At 35.2% G+C, this 17355-nt stretch overlaps 1 protein-coding gene across 1 annotated transcript; it reads right to left on the reverse strand.

The window, feature by feature from the left end:
* Positions 1-210: 210 nt before the first annotated feature.
* NEK10 (NIMA-related kinase 10) lies at positions 211-16295 on the reverse strand (the record flags this gene model as incomplete). Its single annotated transcript, XM_010024767.1, has 14 exons — positions 16222-16295; positions 15832-15892; positions 14544-14674; positions 13935-14033; positions 11076-11160; positions 10293-10334; positions 8220-8298; positions 7814-7881; positions 6729-6808; positions 5488-5574; positions 3877-4101; positions 3240-3379; positions 2387-2448; positions 211-288 (listed from the first exon to the last, which is right to left on the reverse strand). Coding segments are annotated over exons 1-14 (1311 nt in total), but the record flags the coding sequence as incomplete, so codon positions are not given.
* Positions 16296-17355: the final 1060 nt, after the last annotated feature.

Here is a 17355-nt window from a genome sequence, read left to right on the forward strand (position 1 = left end):
CAGAACACAGCACCAGGAATTGAGTCACTATTTAACATGGGCCTATTTAACTATTTAACTATTATTCCGGGCTTTGTTTTGTTGGGATTTTTTTCTCTCCCTTTAAGTAAGATTTTTTTTTTACTGCACTTTAAAATACATCTAAAATCATAAAAAAATCTCAGGGACTGTTTGGAGCTTTCAATATGCAATGACAATAAAGGGAGCTACCTGTAATAAATTAGCGTTTTCAACATTTCTTTCTTTCTTTGGTAAAATCAGCTTTGCTATTGTATATATTCCATTTGCCTGTAAACAGAGAAAGGTCAATATATTATATAGCACACAAATAAAAAACAATGTTACTTCAGATAAATCAGAAGCTAATACCAATTGACAAGTTCTCAACATCCTACAGCACACCTAAATTATAAACTCAAAGGGTTATATGTACATAAGAATTAAGTCATTGTTACATTTAAACTGATACTAGAAAGACAGCTTGCAAACAGATCATGAAGAAATACTTCTGTTTCTAGAGGTGAAGGTGATTGCAGCAACAGATCTCCCATCACCATGTGGATATTTTGAATTGCCAGGGACCAAAAGGCCAGTCCCAATAAATAGAAACTGAAGAAACACCAGAATTGATAGCTTGAGGTGTATGTCTGTACCTTCAGTAGGAGTTTGTGGAAATGTTCCATTTTCATGTAACCATGTGTCCTCCCCCAGTGTATCCATTGTGCTGGTTTGATAGTTGGGCACTGGCAGATTTAGCTACAGTATTGCTCCCAGTTACTTGACAAGCTCCCTGTTGGAGACTACTCTCCTCTCTAGCAGAGTTGAAGGGAACCAGCACAATGTGCCGGCTCTGCAGAGGCTCTGCTGCAGTTCCTGACATGTTTTCTTAAACTGCTCTTGAAGGTAGAGTTAAGCTAAGGTTTCAGGCTGTAGGGCCATTGAGTCATAAACACATTCTGCCCTGATACCAGAATTGCTGCAGACTACTACCAAGGCTGTAAGTTGAAAAAAGAACAGAGGATGGACAGGTAGAGGACAGCCACAGCAGAAGCTAACTTTGCCACTGTATGAGGTAATCCTTTAGACGTCACATTGGTTGACTTTCTCAGCACATAACTGAAAGAGCTGCAAATCTTCTTCCTCTATGTTTCTAACCTGAGTTCCTTCATCTCGCTTATCATGCAACTCTCAGTTTTATTATCACAGAAAGAAGCAGGATTTAAAATTAAAGAGGCTGTTGTAGGGTGGAACCCCAGTTGAAATGAACATGCTTGAAGCTATGTTCTGCTGTGAAAGGAGCACGTTGGCTGGTGTTTTGACAAAGGAGGGAGGGATCATTGTCTTTTAACAGGATGGGTGGGAGAACTTGAGCTTGAAACATATTTTCCCAGCCTGCACATTGTCACATCAATTTGTAAGAAATTTAATGACACCACCATTGTCATGCACTGCTACAACAATGCAGAAAAACTCTATGATAAAACCAGCCTTCTACTTCCCAAGACCTCCAGGAGTTACACTGTATTCAAAACTTACACGGTTAAAATAAGTCTAAGTCAGTATGGTTTATTGACAACTGTAGTGCTTAACATACACAAAAAATATCTATTCTTTTTTCCCAAACTTAGTTCCATTCCTTTCCTCTTAACCAACAGTTTTGAAATAAACATGAACTTCTTTCCTGGTCATATGCGAGGTTCTTCGTTCTCTCAATTCCCCTAGGAATACTTCTAAGTGGGTTATAAGCTAACTTGAAGGCTTTGATCACCAGCTTAACATTTAAAGTATGAAAGCTGGCTACAGCTATTAGCTGATATTAATGTCCTACGTATTTGTGTTTGACTTTGTCTGGAATACACACCAGGGATTTTAAGACCAGTTTGCAGAACCACAGGTTCTAGCTGATTTAAATATTACATTTTAAAATGAGGTTTAGAAACACAACCCTGGGGATAGAGTGCCAGAATTTATGTCAGAAATACTCTGAGGAAAAGAGAAATTGTGAAACAACAACACGCCAATATAAGCTGCACAGAGTTTGTTTTAATAAACTTCATGAAATTCAGAATTTATATTTCTCAGTTAATTCTGTTATTACTTTAATTTACTATCCTATTTTGAATTGGCAAAAGCATGTCAACAGATGCCAAAATTAACCTTGCCTGAATAAGGCTGTTTATTCTTCCAGACAACTAGATACATATGTTCATATCTTTTGTCTCTGTGTGTAAATGTATAAATAAACAGAGATATTAAAGTTATAGAAAGGCATATTTTCCAATACTTTTCAAATGCATTTTGTTAATTAAATCATGGTGACAAATAAGAACAATTAAGTCAAATGATAAGCTCTAATGCTTTACTTAATTGAATAAAGTCTTCCTACCTGTACAACCTGGTAAGAGTTAGTCTCATTGAGCACCAGTTCAGTAATAGCTGCACAACAGGCTAGAATAAAAATTCAGATGTAACATTTAGGGCCAGATTCAAACAGACATTCAGATAGAGTGGTGGGCTAACATTAGCTAAGGGCCAAATGCCAATCCTGCTGTACATTCACTCTCCCTCCTTAACACACCGATGTTTTAGTTGTTGCTCACTAGCACTTACCCTGATCAAGGACTTCTCAGTCTCATGCTCTGCCAGGGAGGAAGGGCACAAGAAGCCGGGAGGAAGCAGAGACAGGACACCTGACCCACACTAACCAAAGGGGTATTCCATACCACAGCATGTCATGCCCAGTATAGAAACTGGGGGGAGTTACCCAGAAGGGCAGGTTGCTGCTTGAGTTAGGATGGGGTTTACATGCTTTTGATTCTCTTTATCCTGACCAGGGAAGAAGAAGGAGGTAGCGAGTGAGCAGCTCCATGGTGCCGAGTTACCGGCTGGGTTTGAACCATGACACATAGGAAATTTTAAGAGAGGCAAAAATATGATGAAATAAAAATCATCTCAGGCTACAAAATTGAAAAAATATATATGTTTGAAATATTTTTACAGGTGAAAGTAATATATATGATTCCCACGTAGTTAATATTTTATCCTTTGCTTCTTTCTAGAAGTGTGCTTTTTGAAAACATGTGCTGGCATTGCACATTTGGAAATAACCACAGCTGACTTGGTGCTCCTGCTCCCTAAAGCAGGTATTAAATTTTACAATTTCAAGTTTGAGCTATTTTTAATCCCTTCATGCAAGTCTAAGTAGACACATGACAGAGGATTAGGCCTTATAAACCTACCTGCTTGAACTGAGAAAGTATTTTCTTGCATCTCATCAGGACTCAAATCATTTGACAAATGAAAATACTGGATTCTCCCTGCTGCATTCGCACTGGATAAACTTCCAACTGAAGAGCGATCAGAAACAAGATTTCTTTCCCTGAAAAAAGGAAATAAAATCAAACCAAATTGCAGTGCAAAAAAATGGCTTACCATATCTTTGCTAACCATTTCTGAAGTTCTATAGATTTGGATGTTTTTCACTAAAATAGCCAATACACTTTAAACAACCAAACAAACCTCTAAAGGTAAAATGCCTTTACCACATTCAGCAATTATATTCACTATTCTAGCTCATTAAATAAATGTCTGATTAATAGGAAATCTAAGTAGACAGAAATGACATGCTTATAATTATTCATTGTTTATACAGTGAAAGCATTAAAACCACCTCAGATAACAATGAAATATGCATGGCTGGAAAAAAAAAATACTGGTTATTCATTACCTTCTAAATAGCTTTATAATTTCTGCAGACATCACATACAGCTGAACAAAACAAAGATGCTATTTGATAAAACAGGGCTTGGTCAAATGTAGCTTAAAATATGAAACAGTCTCATATAATTGCCACAATGCTGAGGACTGAACACTTACCCCTGTAAAATATGAAGGAGCTGTTTAATTCCACCCCAAATCCGGATTTCCACACTAGTCTCAGGATCCTCACAAACCTGTACCAGAATCCAAACTACACTCCATAGAAGTTTGATATGATCAGAATGGAGTAAACTGAGCAAGACTGGAACTCCTTCATACATTCTTATTTGCTCTTTGACCTGTGACTCTGCACAGAGGAGACGTAACAACTCTGCTGTGAGCCTAAAAAAAAAAATCATCAAGGAATTTTAACAGTAACTCTATCATTACTGGATATTGTCAGTTAGCAAAGGGGGGAAAAACCCACAGCAAATGTTTAAGCAAGAGCAGAGACCTCCTATAAGAATAATAATAATAAAAAAGTAGTTAAGGAAAACTGCTTAAAGTCACTGTAAACTGTAAAAACACTGTAAAAAAAGGGCGATTTTCACAAAGGATGAAATTGTATCTACACTGAGTTTGGCTATCAGCATAGGCAGCCAAGCATACACAGCCAGGATGGGATGTGGCAAGGTGGACTGCAGTCATCTGCAGTACCACCTTCTTAATGGCATTAGTGCTACAGGGAACACTGATGGCATTAACTTGTGAAGTCCATCTATGGAACTGGAATAATTCCACAAATAATTGTGATTCTTCTCTAGTATGATTTGAGTACTAAGTTTAGAAAGGGGATTGGAGATACACTTTTAAATGTTTATACAAGATTTTCATTAACTTCACCCCAATTAAACTGAACTTTCCCTAGAAATAGGGTTAGAGATTTCCACTTTCACTTGAAGCAAAAAAAGCTGCATGTGTGTTTGATGAAACATATCAATTCAGACTCACATCATAATTCAAAATTATTCTTATGTAGCATTGAACTTCATCCATTTCCTGTCTACATTAAAATTCATATATTATTACAAGTTTTTTGGTTTATGCATAATTTAAATAATTTCAGGCTCAGAAACTAAATAAGATCTTTTGCTATGTTCAATTCCTTTATCTTTAGTCTTTTGTAAAATAATTTACGTGTGAAATAATTAAGTATGAAATTTAAAAAATAGTTTAAAATGTGATAAGTGACACTATCAAATTTGAGAGTCTTTCAGTTTCTTACTGAAATGCAGATGTACTATGTTCAGCTTGCAGTCTTAGCTAAAGAACTAAAGGATCCTTTATGATTTTCTGACTGAAGGGACATGGGGTCTGACTTGGCCTCTGGCAGAAACTACATCTATATGTCTTGCAATTTTTTTACTAGTTTACATTGGGCATCCCAGGAACTGTCAGAGTTCAGTGCAATTTCCATCTAACCACTCAGGTCTGCCAGGAGCAAAAAGGAGGTGCACTGAGCAAATTGACTGCTATCACTTTATGGTAACATGACAAATTATTTGCACTGCACTGTAGGCCATCAGTGGAGAGAGGGGACATAGCTTATAACAAAACTACTAGAAAAGATTTTGCTGTATCAGTGTCTGATTCAAAATAGACAGGTGTCAGAACTTTACCTTGAGTATATTAAAGTGGCACATTAAACAATTCTTCCAAATAAACATGTCCCTAAACAAAAAAGTCAAAATACGTTTTAACACAATTAATCTACAAGTGAAGTCTCACCTTTTAGAAAGCAAATCGTATTCACGCAATATCACCAGCAAGTTCTCAACAATGCTGAGCTCACTTATCTTCTCCCTACATTCTGGACTACAAATTGATTATTCCTGGCATTTATATGAAATTAAATTATATTAAGAACCCCACATCGCTCTTTAGCATCCCTCCTTATACATTTGATCAATTATTTTTCTTCTCAAGTCTTAAGTAATAATATCATACTGTGCACACAAATATTGTGCACACAAACATACGCTGTCAAGAGTGACAATGCAACAATTTCCAATTTTCCCAATACAAAAAAGGTAAATGTGAATGCATAAAAGACACAAATGTATTTTATTTATTTCTTACTAGAAATTAAGCAAATTCAGTACATTTTTAGAATCAACCACAATTTCCATAAATACTTGTAATATACTCCAAACACTTTCTTGCCCAGTTCATATGTCATGCATTTAATTCTGTGAAGAAAGTTAAACGGAAGTTGAAAATTAATATATAACATCATTTAAGTTAAAACTCATATAAAAAAATGAACTCTAGTAGAATGAAGGAAATTTGGGAAACAAGAAAATCTGGTGAAATGTCACAAATTCCAACTGATCTCAAGGAATTGTATCTATGGTCTTCAGTTTTGTAATTTTCCTTATAATTTTTCATCGAAAAGAAAAATATTGCTATAGCAGTGTGGAAGTCAGCAGCACAATAATGCAGAAGCGGTTACTTCTCTTCTATAAAAATATTAAGGATGAAAGATGCCGTATTTTCCTTTTACTTTTTTCCTCTCCATAACCAGGAAAAAAAAGTCTTATTCTTTATCTAAAACAGCCATTAGTGAAGAGAGGATACATATATATGGATTTGAGTGTATGCATTCATTATTTACTGCACTGAACAATATTATTGCTGGTCATTGTGAGACACTGTTATATTAAGGTTAGCATAAAAGATTTTTATATGCAGGAAGTCAGTAAGAATTCCAGAATCCTGCATAGGGATTGAAAAGAGAGGTTCTATGACTCCAGTCTTGCAAAGTTCTCCACATGAGCAAGAAATTTACTGCAAGGACCAAAGTTTCTCCTTAGTTTCCATTGCTTCAGTATAAAATTGAGCACGTCGTTGACCTCCACAGAACAAGGCCACATTTTGAAAATGTCTTCCTCAAACAGCAATTACAATATTGTTCAAGAGATTACATCAAAATGCTTATTGTGAACTACAGCACATTAAGTTGAACCTACCTTTCTGCTAGACTAGTCAGAGCAAGGAGGGCACCCAAAAGCACATTGGTGTCTCTGGCAGATAACAAATTTACTAAGGTCTGGAAAATGAAACATGAAACAATATAAATAAATAAGTGTTACATTCTTTTATGACCCAAGCACATATATAGTTACTTGTTGACAAGACAAAATTAAGGTACCAAATCTTTACACAATACACTAAAAGTCCTAGGTATATATAAAGTACACTTTAATATACATTTAAACTCTTAGAATACACCCAGTCTTAGGACAAGCAAGGATGTTTCTTCTCAAACGCAATTAGCATCTCTCTTTACTGCTAAAGCATCTGCCCAACTTAATATATCATTGTAAAAATTTGTTCCCATGTAAAACGCTATGGAACTCTAAATTAAGGCCTCCTGAAGCAGAAAGTTCATTTTCGGCTTATATTTAAACAATACTATATGTTATTTAAGGTTCTGCTTTGTATTCTGTTAATGCTTTATATCAAAGAAAACTTCATATTTGTCTAGATTCTCTAAAAATACATTGTGTGTTATTATCTGATCACAACTGCCAATGTTTTTACTGCAGCATAGTGGAATCACAAAGCACTAGTTAGACTGATCCTGACTTTTACTGTTTCTCAGTTTGGCCACAAACTGGTTAAGTGTAGATCCTTAGACTGACAGTAAAGTTAGCAAGGGATGTCCAGGTTGTCACTGTTTCATTTAGATACACAACACTTCATAAGTGGAAAATCTATGTAAATATAGAAATAAAAATTTATTTATATTTTTTAAATATATAAAACTATTTGTATCATAGTGACATGTAGAACAGTGTACTAATAATAAGTACTAATTTATATATGAATGAGTTTAGTCCAAACATTTAAGATCTATTTATCTCAAACAACCAATAACCATGCATCAGGGCAATTAGCTTGCATACTTCTGTAAAACACAGAACTGAGATTATCTTACTTTACAAGCTTGACAATGTAAGGAATTTACTCCCACGTAGATCAAGTCTGAAAAGCATAAGTCATTCAGTTGTGTAGTTAATTTTTTATAATTAGAATTTTATAAAACACTTACTTTATGTGCTCCACTTGCTATAATCCATTCTCTTTGATTATTAACAGCAGCAAGCTTTTGGAAAATGTCTATGGAACAAAGGAAGTCACATCAGTTGAAGTTTTACTGCTCAATATTTTTCATTTTACTAATCAGATAATAAAGTAAAACACTGGATAAGTTCTTTGAACCATGACCAGCTCATTTTAGTCTATTACTTCAGTGCATAAAGAGGTAGTAATTTCTTAAAGAAATACTACTTATGTACAAAAACGAGATATACTTTTCCACAGCAATTTCAGTTTTTACTCATTTGATGATGCCTACAGTAAATCTAGTAATATCTTACTTACTAACCATCTCAAGCATTTTAAACATTTTAAGCCTCACAAAAAAGTTGGAAGTGCCCTCAAAATTTAACACTTACATGTCATGTTGACCAGCTTGTCTACATTATGCTGCTCTTCTCCGTAATCAAGATAGCCATTTGCTACTGTATCCATATACTACGGGGGAGGGGGAAGAAAGGATACCATTAAAAAGGTTTAATTCATAAACCTAGAGTGTAATCGACAGAAATAGCCTGTAGGTGGTGCATATGTTTCACAAAAGAAAAATAGATAAGTCTGCAACATCCTGCATACTTTTGCTGTAAAACGTGTCAGGGAACAGTAGAGAACTTGGAAGCATAAGAATTCAAATAGCAAGTGTAAAATTCCACAAGAGGGAGATCTGGAGAAGACTATCAGATACAATGACCCTACTTTTAAACCCAAAATTCCCTTCTTTGCAAGGTGCTAGATGTTGATAAGAGTTTTCTCACAAATTATCACTTCATGTGTCTGCTCTCAGACTTTTCCCACAGCATCTACTACTGGCCACTGCTAACAGGTGGTTCAGACATAGCTAACTGGTGGGAAATCATTGTCAATCTTTTTTAATAACCCTAATAACTTCCTGCTCAAACAATTTTTTCCAGGAAATGAGAATTACCACAAGCATGTAATGTTTGTTAGTACACAAAATCATTATGTAATTCTCAGCGTCACTTATATATTGGTTTTACATATGGTGGCATTTTGAAATTTCCAGAACACTGTATGGGGAAACTACCACAGTTTCAAGTAACTGGTATAAAGAGGTGAGAGCTACAGCAGCAGCACATAGTTTAGAAAGAAAACTCACGAGTTGGACACTATTATGCAAAGTAATATTGGTAATACTAATTTCATTAGTGTTTTCTACTTAAACATCCCAAAACACTTAAAAATGAGAACAGAGGTTTTTATCTGAAACTGCCCAAAAAATAAAAATTAAAAAAAAAAAGTTTTTAATGTTGTATAGAATAGTGTAACGGAGGACTTTATTGATTTAACAAGAAGATTTGAAAAAACAATTTAGCTTGAAATCACTGGGAAATGTCTGAGGGATTTCTGTCTTAGCTATAACTTTTTTCAAAGTGGAAACCCGTTTAACAGTTGATTTTATCTTGTTGCAAAGGACACGAAAGATTAAGTTCCCCAGTTCAGAAAGCATAAAAATTGCACCTTATGACTTTTTAAATTCTCTATGCCAGCAACACCTGCATAGTAAAAATGATTATCGATTACACAATTTGGGCTCCTGTTGCTGAGGATGACACCTGTAGATGTTGCCAATGTCTCAGCAGGCCGTTGCACTTTGCACTCTGCACTCTGCAACCTCCTTTAAAAGTATGGCTAACCATTAATGACATGCAACACTGGAAGTGCCAAGCAGTTCCTGTGGGAACCATATCCATTACAAACTAATAATCTTTAACTCCTGCAACTTTAGAGATGTTTCAAACAGGTGACTATCTGACCAAAGGACTCACAGTGCAGTATTGGTTCTTTGAAATACAGGTGGCTCCATAAATATTAATGAATGATGACTGCATTCCTGAATGACACATTTGTTATAAAAATTGTAACAAATCAATTTATTTTCTAGAAAGAAAACTCCCAAGAATTTCAAATTTATTCAAGATATTTCATATCTCACTGCTAAATTGACACTGATGAATAAGTATTAAAAACTGAGAAGTAAAGCAGTATTAACACAGAGCAATAATGATCATGTTTCATAACACAAAAGTGCTGCAGTCCCTAAATTTAAACCTGTTTCAATATTCTGTCGCTATGCTTTTACCTTTGAAAAGTCATTTGCTATAGTACAAGGTGACTTTACTCATTCTTCCTTTCTCCAGATTGAAACAATTGTGCTGACTTTTCTAATCCTCCTTCCACTTCAGGAGGCATTTGTTAAGTCTCCTAACTGGAAGACCTGGGTTAACACTACTATATTTTAAGGACAGTTTCTTTGTACACTAGTGAAAAAAAAACACACACCAACTGCTTATGTGCAGAGGGATAGAGTCACTTCTTCCATAAAACAAAAATTTATGTACACTGCTTTTTCATTCTAACCCTAATGATCTGACATGCAACATAATGGACAAAGGTACTATGAGGAACTCTACCTGAGCTAGATTTTCAATCGCACCCAAGCTGTGGAGCATTTCCTAATAGAAAATAAAAAAACATTAACAAAAAAAAGAAAGAAAAAAAAGGTCAAAATACAGAAAACACTAGAATGAGAGCATGCTAGAACATAAATGATCTGTTTGTTATGAATGTTGAGAAACTTAACTCCAGTGGTTTAAGTCAATGAATTCTGGAGATATTTAGCACCTTCAGAATTCAGAATATCTTACAGTAAGTAGATAAATAAAAACACAGAAGTGAAATTTTAAAGATTTTAAAACTGGAAAAACAGTATAAGCTTTGGAACACATATTAAAAATATACACAAATGTCTTAACAGATGTCTGAAGTTTAGTCCAATGAATAGTGACTATAATAGCCAGAATAAAATTAAAATCTATTTATTTTCAGTTGAGAGCATTGGGCAGCTAGGAGGAATAGGCAGCTTTCCATTTTCTTCCCCTACTACATTATGGGAATTTTACATATATACATGGTAAAGTCAAGCACGGGGTCAAAGGCTCCAAGCAATAACCAAGCCATCTGTTATAGAGATTTACAGGTTCTTTGTTAAGGTTAGCAATGACAGACCCTACATAAGGAATATCAGTACTTGAGCAAGTTATTTAGTAACAGTGCAAATTCACTCTTGAAATCTGTTTGTTTGCAAATCACATCCTCACATATAGAAATATACACATGCAACAACACGAGTCATATGAATGATGTTTGTGTGCATTCTTCTATCCAAGCAAGAAACAGTATTTTGACATACTGACCTGATAGCATGGATCCCTTATTAATAATCTCAGACAGATTAATACTCTAAGAAAATGGATGGATGAAGCTTGATTAACCCATTCCCTGTAAAAGAAATATTCCACACATAAACCAAATGCATTTTAAAAGAAGTGTTAAAATATGCCAAAAAAACACTTTGATTCACGAACTGACTAGAAGATTAGTGACCTGTAACAGTTGTACTATAGTATAGTACAACATACTATACTACAGAACTTTTAATACCATTTATATTCAAACATAGTAACAGCTTTAAATAAACTTATTTCATTATATGACCATTGCCAGGCCATCACTTATTATCACTGACGTGATGCAGGAAAGCACATGCACAAACTGATCATGCTTTGGTATAAACTTACTTTAAGTGTTTGGATCAAAGCCCAAAAGGGCAAAATCACCAAGAACCCACATATCAAACGTCAGTGCACAAAACACATTTATGTAAAAATATGGGTGCTACAGAAGTAAAAATAGCCACATTTGAAATACTTTGTTTAATTATCATAACCTATCCTGCGCATTAAAAACTCTAATATTATTAGTCCTTAGAATAATTTATTTAGTTTAAATGTTCTTGATACAGGATTATACTTTCAAATAGAACTTCCTCCTTTATATTTATCCATACAATTCCTCAGCACAGGACTAGGCAGAAAAGAAAGCATCCAGGGGCAGTAAACCTGCATAAAATACCAGTAACAGAATCACTATTTCCATTGGCTGCGGAAGAAGTATATCCCCATTTTCCTATTTAAAATAAACCTAAATTTGGACATCTCTGCACTGCTATTTTTGTTGTTGTTTTAACTGAGAGGACAGAATCTGTATTATCTGGGCAAGCTTCCAAGGATTGGAAGAAGTCTATGGGACATAGCAGTTTTCTTCCATTTTTATCATTTGCAGTTGGGAGCAATGCCAGTAGCTAAAAATATTTTGATAAAATTAAATGTTTTACAAATACATGCTAACAAAATATCAGCCCTTCTATGCCAATATGTTGCCCAAAAGAATACTATCTTTTTTCATGTTTTTATGATTCCTTACTTGGCCGCTTCAGAATGGCACAAAACTTTCTTGGAAAGAAAACATCAACCTGTACAGAAAATGCATTGGTCAGGTTTTAAAGTGGCCTGAAGATCATTACTGCAGCGGTTCTACAAAGTTACTCTGTCAAAATGCTGTGACTCTTGACACAAGTTAGTTTCTTTAACAGAGCAACGCATCTGGCACATTTCCAAGCAGGGACAGTAATTCTCTGAGCCTGGCTAGCATTTGGAGTCTCTTCTACTATAGTTACATTTACAATACATGTTACTAGATACCCTGGTGTGTGCAAAGCATATGCCAGCAGGATTTTTTCTGCCTGCTTAGTTATATTCCTTATCCAAACTACTTAAGCTAAGCTGATCACAGCTGTCTTACCTCCAACCAAGACTTCTGCTGACACAGCAACGCCAGTAAGAGGGTGTGATTTTCTTGCACCCAACCAACATCAGTTATGCCAGCAGAAGTATGTCATGCAAATCAAGGTGACAATTTCTAAGGCTCTGACACAGTGCAATGGCAGTAGTTCCAAAGAAAGGATATAATCATAATAAAGTATTTATAAAGGGCAACTAAATCATCTTTGTAACTGCACTTACCTTATGAGTTTTACATGCCTACTATATACTTGTTTCATTAATCTTACCAGAGTGCTTTGGTTTGTAATACAAGAGGCTGGTTTTGCTGCATCATTATCATCAACAGCAAGTGCCAAAGAAAACAAAAACCAAAATATGAGCTAGGTATGCCACAATGTATAAATAGAACCTCGGAGGACACAATGTAAATTCTTCTTAGATTTTTGGCAAATTAAGCTGAGCCACAGACATCCCATTGGTGGGTACTGAGATGATAAAGTTCACTTGCAAAAAAGAGGTACCAGATTTACAAGTCACTTAAATGATCTGTCTTAAACTCACTGCTATCTAGATAATCATAGATGAGATCCCTAGTTTCCTAGTTAGTTCTGAAAAAGAGTCTATGTGATTTTTTTTTTTTTAGGTTCTTCTGTAAATTCTAGCAGTTACACATAATACCTTTAAATGCTCTAGGATTCCTTCTTTAAGGTTCCGTACCACTTACTTAGGATTGTTTTACATGTACTTGGGCTTTAAAAAGGAAAAATAGAATGCACTGGTGTGTAGGAAAAGAAATCCTGAAAAATGCATTATTTTTTTTTCTCATTTATCTATTTTTTATTTTTTTTCAAAAAACACTTTTCTCTGTCCCCACTATTTTTTTAAGAACCTCACTTTTTCCTTGCTCAAATGAGAGTAGCTAAGAAAGGAATTTCCCTTTCTAATCCTGTTATACACACAAACACAAATATTAACAGTAGCATAAACTCATCTGAATTCTGAAAGCCACTGGCCTTTCTGTATAAAGGCAGCAGTCCCTAAAATACAAATAAAATTGGTAAAATAAAAATTAAATTTGAATATATATATATTACAGATACCAGATACGAACAAATCATCAAGGAAACACAGCAGCTGTTAGAATTCTGGTCATCCAAATTTCACCATATACCCAGTCCTTCCTTCCTCCTTCCTTCTTCCAAAGACTGAACATCCCATCTTCAAAGCCAATACAAAAGTGATTGTTTAAAACTGAAATTATGCAGAGATGTAAAGATGGTAGTTCCCATACAGAGGTCTGATGTTGAAACATATAAGCCATGTATTGTTGAAAAAATTGTTGAAATAATATGGAACATTATTTATGCACCTTGGTTCTTCACTTAAGGCAAGAAAGAGTGACTTGGATACCAACGTGTTCACTATACTTACCCGCAGGTAAGTCGATTCTTAACTAAAGATGTAAAGATCTCTTGAAACAGCTTATGACCAGGATGTTTGCTAAAATTTCTCTCATTCTTGTAGGTCACACTAACGAGGATTTAAAAGAAAAAAAATGCTGAATTGCTGATTATCTTGCCACAAGATGATTGCAGATTGCCAAAACTAAACATTAGCAAGAAAAATTAAGAAATGTTATATGAGAAGTTATTACGGAGTAAATCATTTCAGATTTCCAGACATTAACAGTATGGAAGAACATTCTGTCTCATGCATAATTTGGGCCTATTTCAATGGTATAATACAAGCTTTCCAAATAAGGAAACCATTACTTTTTAAAAATTTACTATATTAACTCTCAGCAGGACACTCTGCTGATTAGGAGCATGTGTCTGAAGCTGACAAAGGCAGGAACATCTGCAGTTAGCTTCAGAAAGATAAAAATATAGAATTCCTATCTCAGACAGTGGGTTAACATGAAAGTACAAGTAACAGACATAAGTATAAATAAAACGGCCTTCAACACCTCAACAAGCTTTGGACACAGAAAGATGTTTAGAAATACAACAGTGTCATCATATTAGCATTTTACTTTTTTACCTAAAGTTTTCAAGCTCAACAGCTTCTGATGATTCTTGCCATTGACCATGGGGGTTTTGTTCATTGATTTTGACATTTTGACAAGCTCTCGTCACACTGGTTCGACGATTTTCAAAATGTGTAAGTGGAAGCTAAGGAGGAAAGGGATAGTACTCACGAGGCAAACATCGCTTTTTAAGCTTTGTAAGAATATTATCAAGCAAAAGTACCTTTTCTCAAGTTCTGACTTGAACTTTGAACCTATAGCTTGCCATTATAAAATATACCTCCCCACCACCACCCCCTCGCAAAATAAAACTGGTGTGGTAGAAAACAGATGCAAAGCAAGGCTGCAAAACAAGTACATGGAGATATATAAAATGTAAAGAATAGTGTCTTTTAAAATTTGTAATAGTAAAGCTCAATAGAATCTGCAACGCACGCTCATTACCTATGTTCCTTACTGTCCTGCTTCTACAACTGCACAGCCTTCATACTCTTTTTAGGTTGTAGAATTCAGACATTTCAGCTTTCTGCTCAGAAGCAATTCCATGCCTCTACCCAAGAAGGGAGTGTATAAGTCCTATCTCACATGGGTGAAACCCTAAGTCATCTTCTCATATCTTTTTACAGATTAGAAAGGGAGAAAATATTCTGGCATTCCAAAGACTCACACCCATCACCATGTGTTGGGACTCTCACCCATCATCATGCATTGGTTTTCTCTGCTTCAAATGGCAAATACAAGATTCACTAAGTGAGTTGATGGGAAGGAGACATTACTGTGTCCTGTAAGTTTCATGCATTGATATTTATGCCAAAGATTTTTAGCTGGAGTGTTATTCTCCAGAGACAAACTGTGTATTGTTAAAATACTCATCTTATTTTACAGTCTTTACCACTCTTCATCATGTTGTAACTAATACATCTCATGAGCCCACCTTCTCATGACATTGTGGAAAGCCATGGAAGAAAACTAATCTGCTAGGCTACTTGACTATTTTTAACAATAGCTGGATAAAACCTGATCAAGATTCAAAGCAATTTTGTCCTGTTAAAATAAAAACGACGGCAGAGCAGGGTGGGCTGCAGGTCAGTTTCCTGCTTTCACACTTTCTAAATGGGATTTGTCCCACAGAGAAGCTCTAACTTTGCCAAAAGAAAAAAAAAAGACATCCACTACACAAGATTTTGCCAATATGTTTAATCACAGTGGAACACAATAATAGTATTTTATGCATCTGCCACAAACCATTACTTATAATTATACAATTCTACAGCATGTTTAATAATAGTTATTGAAGAATACCTGTTGGTTCCTTAACTGCACATTTAAGAGAGACAGAAGTCTTTTAAGATCAGAATAATCCCTAGGATAAAACACAATAGCATAAATACATGTGTTAATAGTCACATAAAAGCACTTCTCTAAGCATAAAGAAAGTTAATGAGCAGCAATGCTACTGACAGAAAAGATAGTTTTCTAGTGTTGCCTAGTGGCCCCATTTTGCATACAGAAGAATTTATAGCTTCTCCAGAATGCCTTAAATCAACAAATGTATAAATAAACTTTGTGACCAGAGTAACAGTTGTCATGTTTATACTGCATTTCAAATTAAGCATTCTGCTTTGGCAGCTAGTGCAAATTCCACTTGGGACCTGCTGAAGTTCAAAGAAAGAAAGATGTCAGATACTATACCTCTTAGATATCCCATGAGGTTTTTTGTCTGTTGCCTTTTCTGTGCTCTTCAACTTTTTGTCCTGATCAGGCATTGTGTATCACTATTATCATCACGTGGCTAAGAACTTATTTCCTAAAAAAATAAAGGAGATGATAGATAGAATTGTATCACAGCAGCAAAAGCAACACTTGTTTACTTATAGAACTAACTGATATAATTTTAAGAAAAAAACAGCTTTACCATTTTTTTAACATGAACCCTTGGGAAATATATGAGGATATCCTTTAGAATTCCAGATATTAACAAGAAAGTAATTAAGCTAACAAACAGAAACCTCAGTTTCCCAACACATGAATAGATAATACTGACTGTCTTTTTATTACATGTATTCTTTATAAGGATTTTTCCTCTTCCTCCATCTTATTACCATTATTTCTCACTGTAGATTGACTATTCATGTTATAACAGTGCTTACAGGCTGACATCAAGGTTGTCTCATGCATGCTGCTGTCCAGACAACAGAGAATAGTTTTATTATCTAAATAAACAAGACAGATGAAGGGTAGAAACAAATGAGATGCATACATCATGCAGTCTACCAAAGAACCACATAAATTTTCAGTCATTTGGAATCTGGGTCTTCTGAATTTCAGGTGAATGCCTTATACCAACAGTGCCCAGCTTTTCCTGCAGTGGCACGCACAGCTTGTTTCCACGCAGATGAGCAGTTGTATGGCCTGGCCTCAACAGGGTCATAACTGCATATCAGATCCACTGCAGACAAACGTTTAATTGTAGGCCTGACTTCCCACCAAAGCCCACAGCTTGCTGTTTGCACAGCATACAACGTTTGTTCAGTGAAAATCTTATAAAGCCCTAGAAAGAGACAGAAAGACATAGAAAGAGGATAGTCAAGAGAAATCTCTTGCTTCCACAAAAGCAATAATATTGATGCAGATCCTGCTGTGAGTAAAAGAAGGATGGTCAGTAACAGGCTGGAGCTGAAGAATTATCCCAGAGAACTGGGATAATACAGTTATTATCCCAGTTATGCTGCATACAGCTGCAGCGTATTGGTAGAGCATATCCCAATTTAAAAAATTAGGATAAAGTAACACTGGCAGATCTTTTGTACCCATTTTACTATCGCC

Source organism: Nestor notabilis, unplaced genomic scaffold (assembly GCF_000696875.1).
Source record: "Nestor notabilis isolate BGI_N333 unplaced genomic scaffold, ASM69687v1 scaffold4802, whole genome shotgun sequence".
Lineage (NCBI taxonomy): Eukaryota > Metazoa > Chordata > Aves > Psittaciformes > Psittacidae > Nestor > Nestor notabilis.